This window comes from Alligator mississippiensis, chromosome 10, assembly GCF_030867095.1.
Source record: "Alligator mississippiensis isolate rAllMis1 chromosome 10, rAllMis1, whole genome shotgun sequence".
In the NCBI taxonomy this organism is placed as follows: domain Eukaryota; kingdom Metazoa; phylum Chordata; order Crocodylia; family Alligatoridae; genus Alligator; species Alligator mississippiensis.
In genome coordinates this window covers 45347632-45357780 of record NC_081833.1, presented here as the reverse complement: position 1 = coordinate 45357780, position 10149 = coordinate 45347632, and the positions used below count along the sequence as shown (strand labels likewise).

Sequence of the window (10149 nt, the reverse complement as noted above, 5' to 3'; positions counted from 1 at the left end):
CGGCGCTTAAAAAAAAAAATAAAAAAATCAGATACAGGATCTGGGACTCAGAGAGTGGGCACGGGATGAGGGCTCATGACAGAACCCCCCATGCAGTGTGGGGCAGTGGGGAATCAACCTCCCTGTCTGGCAGCAACCAATGAGTGGTGGGCTTCCCTCCCCACAAAAGAGCCTGGAGCTGGGGATTTAAAATAAATAAATAAATAAAAAAAGCCCAGCCTCACCGGCTCCTGCCAGGTGGGGGGGGGGGGTGATCCCCACTGCCCCATGCTGCATAGGGGCTCTGCCATGAGCCCCCAGTGCCCCAAGGCCTCTGCACCAGCCAGTGAGTGCAGGGCTTTTTAAACATTTTTTTTTTTTAAAGAACTGGGAGCTGGGGCCAGGCAAGGCAGCCATAGGGTAGGGCTGGGAGAGCGGACAGGGGTCATAGGGCTCATGGCAGAGCCCCCCCATGCAGCATAAGGCAGCGGGAATCACCCCCCCACACACACACCTGACAACAGCCAGTGAGTGGGGGCACTGGGAGAGAAGGCAGGGGATGGGGCCTGGCAGGGGTCCCCCCATGGTTCCCTCTCCCCTCCTCCAGCCTCCCCTCAACCACCCCCTAGATGCCAGCATGGAGTCTGGGTCCAGCTCCCTGCTGCAGTGAGTGGGGACTACCTGAATCTCCTCATCTCTCCAAATCAATTTGGAGAGCTTCAAATCAATTCAGACCTTTTAACTGGTCTCCTGATTCAATTCAGATTCAGAGATTTGGCCACCGAATCCGACTGAATCTCATTCAAATCAAATCAGCACCCAAAGCTTCACAAAGCTCAACTAGATACTACTGGATGCAGTGATTTTTGGGTGGGTGGGAGGGCTCAAGCACCAGTGTCAGTGCTGTTAGAGTGAGGTTATAATTACTTATATTAGGTGCAAGTAGACTTGTTCACTACCTAGGCACTAAATATTTGGAGAGGCATCCAAGAACTGGCAGGAGCCAGGTGCTGGATGTGGTATTCTGCAGTACCCTTCTGCCAGGACACATTTGGGTGCAGAATTTTTGTGCATTAGCATCAGCTAACTCTGGGATGATTGTTTTGTTTCAGTTTTTAATGTGCAATTTAAAGGCTTTGCTTAAAAATCCAAGCAAAAAAAAAGATAACTATAAAACCTCTGGCTAGATCATTTTGCAGCTAACCCCCCTGCTTCTCTGTCCATGCAGCAGGTGCTTTCAGATCTCTTTCTTGGAGTGCCCTGCCATTTCTTCCCCATGTAACTGCTGTTATACCTGTTCCTTTAAATCAGCTCCCCTTCCTTAGGTGCATGCCTGCTGAACAAAGGAGAGCAGGGGTTTCTTCTCTAAAGGGCTCAGGTCTTCAATAGCAGTCATCCTAACTTAGCACCAGTGCTCTGGCTGCAGCTGGGGGAAGGGGAGGGGGTGACACAGATCTGTAAATAAGTGGGTGGAAAAGGAGGAGGAGCAGAACAGAGATGAGCTGGAGCAGCTCAGTCTGTGCTCTAAGCACAGCTTCAACCACAGCACCTCTAGCACATATTCCATCCACCGATTCCTTCCAGGACTGCACCAGAGCTGGCAGCTGCTGGCACTGACAACCATGAAGTAGCATTAATAGCAAAAAGGATCTGGTGTAGGTGGCCTGGACAGAACCTCTAAGAAGCCCTTGGAGAGCACCTGGAGAAACCTGCATTGATGACCTGGAGAAAGTATCTGTGGATAAAGCCTCCAGGAGCTTGGACAACCACCCAGAGAAGAGATTTCCCTGACAGAAGACCACAGACTTTCCACCACTTGGGACCCCAAAAGAAGAAACCAGCCCTGTCCAACTAGCAAGTACCCCCAGAAGCCAGTCCCTCCCTTCTGCACACCCTGGCTCCATGGAGAAGGAGGAAATTGTGCTCTCTCTTGACACTAACACCAGTGAGTGTAGTGATGGGGCTAACCAGACAGGCTCCCCACATTGCTGGCCAGGAGTGACTGGAGGTGGCCCAGAGGTGGTGATTGTTCCTGTTCTCTTTGGTGTGATATTTCTGTTAGGCATGGTAGGAAACACCTTGGTCCTGGTAGTGCTGGGACACATCCGGACCAGGGGACGCCCTTCACGGAGTGCCACCAACATCTTCATTCTCAACCTGAGCATTGCGGACTTCTCATTCCTGCTCTTCTGTGTCCCCTTCCAAGCCACAATCTACTCCCTACCTGAGTGGGTCTTCGGTGCCTTCTTTTGTAAGTGGGTTCACTACCTGGCCATGACCACCATGCTGGTCAGCATCTTCACTCTGGTAGCCATGTCTGTGGACAGGTACATTGCTGTGGTGCACGCAAAGCGCTCCCTCTGCATCCGCAGCAAGCGCAATGCTGTCATGGGTGTCGGAGTCATCTGGCTGCTGTCGCTGCTCATTGCCATCCCTGTTGCCCAGCACCAGGCCCTCATGAGTGGCCATGAGAAGGCACCCAACAGCTCTTTCTGCTGGGAACACTGGTCTGATGGTTCAGCTGCTAAGCAGACCTACAAGGTTGCCATCCTGGTGGTGGGGTACCTACTGCCCCTGGTGCTCATCACCTGCTGTTATGCCAAGGTGGGTAAAGGGCTAAGCAGGACTGTGGGTGATGGTCTGAAACATTCCCAAGTTATTTTTTACCTGAATCCACCAGTTCTACAACAGGGTGGGAAGAACTAAAGTGAAGGGAGTGAGCGAGCAAGGTGGTAGTGTAAAAGATTTCCAACTATTTCCTCTCAGACTTTCAGGATTGATGGGAACTTCTCACTTACCTAAATCTCTTACTGATTTATGCTTTACAATTACTTTATGTTTTTAGTAAATATTTCTGTCCTTGTTACTGGGTGATATACACAAAGAGATGGCTACACAGAGGATACAAGCATTGTTGAATGTAAAGGTTAAACAGACTTTTTTCTTAAACTACAATATTTTTAGGTACCAATTCAAGTCGGTTTATAAGTTGATGTCCCTGCAAGATTAAGTGAATTCTATACCATTGTAACAATTTTAAATATATATATAATTTTTAGAAAGAGGCTTTAAAGTAGAAATAGAAGCTATTACAAAGTATGTATGTTTTGGGGGGTTTTTTATATACTGAAATTGCTAACCTCTGCCCTTGTGTTTGTGTGTGATGAGGAAACATCTTTCAATGAAGTGCTTGGATTCCCCTGGAGGCATTTCAGATTGATGCTAGTTTCTCTTCTGCTAGGTTCCCACACTGAGCATATTAGCAAGTGGCATGCGAACCACATTTAATAAATGGATTTTCTTTAATTAATCAATCTAGGTAGTTTCATTTCCTAGTGCCAATGGCCAGAGAATAGTAGCTGCCCGATTATAAAGGTGCTGTAATTGTATTTTGGAAGGTTAATCTAAATGTCATTAGAACACTAAATAGAAATTCTCACATTTATTTTCCATGACTCCCAATTCTGCTACCAATATTGTGAAAGGAGTCTAGCTATCCAATCTGGAAGTCAAAATTACTACTTCAAAATGTGCAATAAGTGGTAATGCAGCAAGTGTCCTACTCTGACAGTATGCAGAAATGACTTTAGAGTACCAGCCATAATAGAAATGCAAATGTAATCTTCAAAGAGCTGATCTAAGGTCACCAAAAGAATTCAACATGCTTTCAATTGGATTCTTTATTAGAGTAAGTACTTTCTAATGAACACTCAGTATCATTGGTGATGTGTAGGGCGTGCACGTGAATCCACATGCACCCCCTGGCTGTGGCGGTGAACCCCTTGTGAAAAGACGCTGTTGACACTGCCAGTGGCACCTGCAAGCGGTCACCACTGGCCACCCTCTTCCCCTCAACACTGCCAGCGGCATCTGCAGGCGGCCCGCAATTGCCATGGGCACTGCCGGCGGTGTCTGCGGGACAGCACTGCAGCCACCTCTGGGAGCTCCCTACTTGTTGCTGCCACCTGCGGGAGCTTGCTGTGCACCCCCAGCCTCTGGAGGCACGCAGCATCCATGCTCAATAATTTTCTCCACAAGAAATGATTCACAAGAAACCAGTGTAAACACTGGAGTTAAAAATTTCAATATGTATTTAACAAAAAATTGAAGCTGATTTTCATTGAAATCTTAACTTTGTAAACTGATTCTTTTTCTTTCTTAACTGTGTATGTAAACTGCAAGTTCATATGCAAACTTTTTTTTTTGTTGTTTTTAGGTTTTATATCATCTTCATACAAAAGTAAAAAACATTTCTAAGAAATCGGAGAGATCAAAGAAAAAGGTAAAATATTTAAGTTTATAAATGCAATGACTCATCTACCTGACTGGTAGCATGCATTATTATAATACAATACATATGATAGTTCTTTAAAATGGCTAATAGTTATCTCACGTTTCATTTGCATTTTGGAGGAGCTTTTATTTATAATGGCATGCCTGCTGAGTTCTGTTAAAAGTTTAATCATGGCAAGGAAGTCATGTTTTAAATTACAATGATTAAGTTTCCTTAGTACAATATAATTTCATAAATCCAGATCTCCAAAATCCAGAATTCTCAAAATACTGGCACCTTTTTAAGCTTCCCCCTCTGCTCCCCCGGACATGGAGGGGGAAGCTTGCATGCAGCTCCGTGGCCAGCTGCTGCTCCGGTTTAAAAAAACTGAAATTTTCAAGTTTCTGGCAGGTGCTTGTCATATTGAATGTAATAGTTTGAATGTTTGTAATAGTTGCCCATTAGCCAGTTTAGGAAGAAGACAAGATTCATCTTCTTATCTAGGCCATTGTTTTGGCCTACGTGCGGAAAGTTTGGGCTTTGCTCAGTCTTAACTCTTGAATTTTATCTTTAGAGGCCTTTAACAAGGTTAACCTAAAAATGACCCTTAAGCAAACATCCCACATTCCGAGAAATCAAACCCTAGGAGCCGTTGAAAAGATTGGAAAGAAAGGTCACTGCAGTGGTAGGGAAATTCCCCAAAGTAACTAAATTCAACAAAAGAAACTGAACCCAGCAGAAATCTGTTAAGAAAGATCCAAGCCCAAATTTGGGAGTAGTGACAGGTTTGGGTAGGAGGGGCCCAAGACAGCAACTCACTCAATAAAAACTGTAACCTACTGTCCCAATTTGGAGGTAACCTCACTTGCAGAACAACGAAGGAAGAATAGCAAGTGTAGGCCGGATCAGACTGATCACCTGAACCACCCTCTCCATGAACACGAATCTCTTAGTTCACGCTGAAGCCACGGAGCACCCGAAAGGGACTGAAGGAAGAGGACTTAGTCCTATCAGTATTGAGGTGAGCCCATTGAACCGTACTGCTGAGGCAAGCCCATTGAACCGTATTACTGAGGCCAGCCCATTAAATTGTACTACTGAGGAATGAAAGCATATCTAGGTGTTTGGCTTCTCAGAAGTCTAGGATTGTAAGTATATTATGAAAATAATAGTATTGATTCAAATTTAACTTTTAGTTGTAATTGTAATTGTTTTAAAGAAGTGCATTTGGAGCATTGTTTCTGATGTATGTAGTTATTGTGTTCTTAATGTTTGTGGTATTTCTTAAAGCTAAGCAGTGTTATATGCATAGCAAAGACATTTAAAATAAAATTGTGTTGTATGAATTAAGTGTGCAATCATTGTGAAATCGTGCAAGTAGCTAAAAATTTCCCCAGCCAGTGCATCAAACGAATCAGTAAGTTGTGTGGGATTTTCTCTGTTCCATAACCCACTAGAGACAGTGCTCAGTTCCAAGTATGCTGGATTTATGATGTTATACTGTATAAAATAGCCTTGTAACTGAACTACAGAAAGTGGTAGTCTCTACACTTGAGCTTGTTGAACTGACCTTTGAATCCTTTGTACTATAGTATTCCTGTAACGTTTCAGCACCTCAGCATGTAGGCAGGAAAGCATACCCAGATTAAAAGGTAGCTCTAGGCATTGAGAAAACTTCAGTTTTCACAGGTTCATCAATAAAATGCTTGCACTCACTCTCTTGTTTATCCAGAGTCCTTCAGTCCACATGAGGTCTGTGTTTGAGAACTGTTCTCTCAAATATCCTCTTTACTTATGATCTCACAGTTTAGTTCTGCACACATTTAATAGCTTTAAACCTCGGTTGACTGGAGTCTTTCCAGCAGAAGACAAGATAGATGTGGACTTTTATGAATCTCTGATTTAGTCAGTCTGTAAACTTTCATAAGCAGCAGTTTGTTTCATCAGATGCTATTTTGCCAACCCAATTTCAGGATTAACCCTTCTTAAATAGTCTGTAATAATAAATTGGATTGCTTGCAATTACTTTGGAGAATAATACATTTGGATAGTTTCCTTCTAACAATCACATTTCCTTCTGTTTCCCTCAGTTAAATATGGATTTAGGATTTAATCTTGTATGCAGTAGCAAAACACTGTCTTCAGTGCAGTAGGATCAGATACACCAGGCATAAATGTTGAAACTTTTAAAGTTAAACAAAATTGGTACTCAACTCTGTGTATAGATACTGACAAACAACCAATAAGAGTATGAAGAAGCGTTTGGACAGGTGGCAACGCACCACCATGATGGTGGGGACACAGGGGATGGAGGCAGCAGCAGTGGAGCAGACAGAAAGGAGCTGCAGCAGGGAGCGGGGCACGGGGGAGAAATGGGCCTGGACCCCAAGCATTGGAAGGGAAGTGGGAGCAGGCCCGGGGGGCATGGGGCTCTACTCCCCGTCTCCCTGCTCTCCTCATCATCATTCTTGACAGGCAGGTGGCTAGTGCTTTAATATTAGCACTATGTAGAGTACATTTTGATTGCTGCTATCTACACATAACCAAAGTGAAGATCATTGTATAAATCTGGTGCCTTAACACAAAGGATGGGGAAGATAGGATAAGTATTAAACATATAGAAAAAGAGTGCAAATGCTTCATCCTTCGACATGGATGTTTCCCCTGAAGTCATAACTTTAGCAACCTTATTAGGGTTGTTTCAAAGTACTGTGCTGAAATAGTCTTCTGTGCTTTAATATCAAACTGTTACTATTGAATCTACTTTTTCTTTAGAAATCTCCCACCTACAGGGGCCAATACCAGATACACAACTTTGTGAGGAGACAGCGGAGGTATAGTTGTAGTATTACCTATCCTGAGTACATGAAGCATTTTAGAATAATAATTAAAGAAAATCAAGTTAAGGTCTTCCTAACAGGATGTTCTTATATGATCTCTTCTGGATTTATTACATCTTCAGAAATAGTATTGGATCTCTAACCAGTAATTAAGATGTTGTTCACTACACTCAGTACAAGTTCCTGATACTAGAATGAGTAATATAAAACTTAAGATCTCCACCTATAAAACAAACTCTGGTAACACTATAATCCAGGAAAGGCAAGTGTCCAGATATATGTTCCAGGCCTCTTGTAAGCCATGCATGGAACCAGTGGTCTTAGTTCAATGTGGCTTTTCCTTGCATTCTAATTTTATTTTGCTTGCTCAGCAAGGAGTTTGGAGTACAGCGAGTTGTAGACAAGCCATAAAAAAGAATAGCATTGTCTTCCAGTATCTGCCTCCCCCTTAGTAGGAACACAAATTACACATAAACTGGTATAAGTGATCAGAAAATGGTTCAAATCTGTAACACAACTGGTTCAGCCTTGGGCTTTTTGACTTCTGTATTTCGCTTTAGTCAGAGCTCAGGGGGGCTGAGCCCCCATAAGAGATGAGAGCCCCACACCCCCTCAGCAGCCAGGCAGAAACTGCTGTTCAGCTCTGGCGGAAAGTGGTCCCTCCCCCTCGTCACTGTCTAGTGCTTTTTTCTGCAGCTGCCCAGAGCCTACGCCTGGGCTTCTCTGCAGCTTCTCTCTGCCACTGTCACCACTCCCAGCACCTCTGAGCCCCACAAGAGTCAATTTGAACCCTGGCTTTAGTGAATTCTCTGCACCTTGGCAGATGAGCTTTTACAAATCAATCCATTTCTTTTGCCAATAGGCAGCAAGGGCCCAGGAAGGACAAGCTTCACCCCCTATAGATATGTCCCACTTCTGAGAGTAATGGGATCTTTCCTAAATCATTTCAGCCGGTCTTAATGTTAATGCTGTGTCACAGGGCACTACAGTGTGCCTGCTCCTTTAAAGGGCAAAAACTGCCTAGAAAAAGAGGGCCCTAGGAGCCAGGCAGAAACCCCACAGGTGCAGATTGCTGTGGCAGCAAGCTAATGAGAGAATTAGCCTGCACCTGCACCCAGTCAGCTGCCCAGAAGAAAGCAGGGCCCTTGGCACATATAAGCCCCAGGCCTGGGGCTGGAGGTAGTCAGTTCTCTGGCAGCAGTCAAGGGGGAAGGAGTTCATGCATGAAAGCTCCACGGACATGCTTGGCTGCCTGTCTGGCTGTGGGTAAGACTAACAGGCTCTAGGAGCTCCTAAAGTGCCTGGGGAGAGGAGGCGCACAATGCTGAGGGAGAAACTGGACCTCTTAAAAGGTGCAGAGTTTGGCCTCCAGTGTCATTGGTATTATTATTGTTAGGTTATAGTCCAGGGGCTCATATTTTAGTTGTTCTTTAATCTAGTGGACCAGGCTGGAGGTATTGGGGAGGAGGAGGAAGCCTCATTAGGGCACACTACTGTACAGAACCCCAGTGCCAGAGAGCACAGCGACAGCAGGTGAAGAGACTCCAGCACCAGAGGGCACAGTTACTGATGCTAAGGGTCCAGTGACAACAAAAGGCTGAACTAAATAGAGGCCTCATCACTAGAGACAATGTCTACATACCATCTGCGAGCATGGGGCATGGTAAAGGAGTAGTTTTGGAGCCACGCATCTAGCCCATAAGGCTTGTGGTGTCTCACAAGGTACTTGCTTGGAACAGGACCCAGCAAGGGGTCTAAAAACCTTCAGGGTTTAGTGGGGTCCTTCAGGACTGTGACTGTGTAGCAACTTGAGGGCAACCTCCCTATCTACTATCTTAACCAACAAAGAATAGCAGGTGAGACTAGAAGGTGCCTGCAAGGCAAAGATGGCATGGTCACAGGGCCCTAGGGGCATCACGGCTGTCTCTAGGGACCCCACCCCGTGACATGTTGCTTACTATGGAACTGGATCATTCACTTCAAAGACCACAGGATAGGCAGCATGTGGAAACACAATATCTTTCTGTCCTTATTTGAACTGCATGTGAAGTCATACAGACTTGAAAGGACAAGATTTGAAAACAGAGTTGTGCATCCTCTACAAATAGTATATACAAATTAGATTGTTTCTTTTGGAATTCCACTTACTGTTTGGTAATGAGCAGCTAGTTGAATTTTCCTGATGTGAAACTAAGGAAGATGGATCAGTAACTATTATGTTAATTTTCTCTGGATCTTTGCCCCTCACAATTTTTTTTTTTTTTTTAATAGGACTATAAAGTAAACTAACTGTCTTGACATTTCTTCTTTCTGATGAACAGTGACTAGAGATCAAATTACTGGATCTCTTGTATTTAGCCACCTGCCTTTTCTCAGATTGAGGGGGAGCTCAATTGTTTTAATAACAGTTTGTAATGCAAGGGATCTGAGACACTCCACTAGCAACCCCAAGAACCCTGGACAGGCTAAACAAGCCCCCGACAAAACAGAAGACGTACTTCCTGGGCTGGAAGCAGCAGAGCTGCAACGATGCACGGCCCTGCCACCATTGTTTAAAAGCCAGCTGTCAGTCAAGTTAGGCAGCGCTGGGCTGATGACTATAGCTACTGGTGCCACTGTAGGGAATTTAAAAGACACCCGGAGTGCTGGGGAAAGGAGAGGAGAGTCTGCCTCTGGGCTGGCTACGTCCAAGACAAAGGCAGATTTGGGACACCTAGGCATCAAGGTGTGCTTTCAGGGCTCAATTTGTATGGAGCCAGGTAGGCTTCATCATCTGAGGCTAGGGAGCAAAGCCTCAAGTAATCAGCTGATCCAGCATCCTTGGGGAGCTGGGAGAGTTGACTGCAGGCTAATACGGGCAACCCTCCAGGGAATAGGCACCTTTTCATTTCTTTCTTTCTTTTTTTTCCTTGATTTTTGTTGGAAGGATGGATAGGACCAGGACAAACCTAAAGCCAGGCCTTAACCCAAAGGTTAACCCCTTGTATGCAAGAGGCAAACTAGCAATCCTAATAAGGCCAGGAAGCACCATCAGGATAGCCTCGGACAAAATCCAGA

At 44.8% G+C, this 10149-nt stretch overlaps 1 protein-coding gene across 1 annotated transcript; it reads left to right on the top strand.

Moving 5' to 3' along the window:
- Window positions 1-1516: 1516 nt before the first annotated feature.
- Window positions 1517-7503, top strand: LOC109280191 (galanin receptor type 1). Its single transcript, XM_019497444.2, has 4 exons — window positions 1517-2583; window positions 4196-4261; window positions 7028-7086; window positions 7464-7503. The coding sequence occupies exons 1-4, from the start codon at window positions 1882-1884 to the stop codon at window positions 7501-7503; spliced, it is 867 nt and encodes a 288-aa protein (XP_019352989.1). The 5' UTR covers window positions 1517-1881.
- Window positions 7504-10149: the final 2646 nt, after the last annotated feature.

What these genes read in the sequence shown, in the direction of transcription:
- LOC109280191 (XM_019497444.2), top strand. Translation starts at nt 1,882, where the DNA reads ATGGAGAAGGAGGAAATTGTGCTCTCTCTTGACACTAACACCAGTGAG. An exon ending in TCACCTGCTGTTATGCCAAG is followed by an intron (nt 2,584 to 4,195) that starts GTGGGTAAAGGG and finishes TGTTGTTTTTAG; the next exon opens with GTTTTATATCATCTTCATAC. An exon ending in TTTGTGAGGAGACAGCGGAG is followed by an intron (nt 7,087 to 7,463) that starts GTATAGTTGTAG and finishes TTGCTTGCTCAG; the next exon opens with CAAGGAGTTTGGAGTACAGC.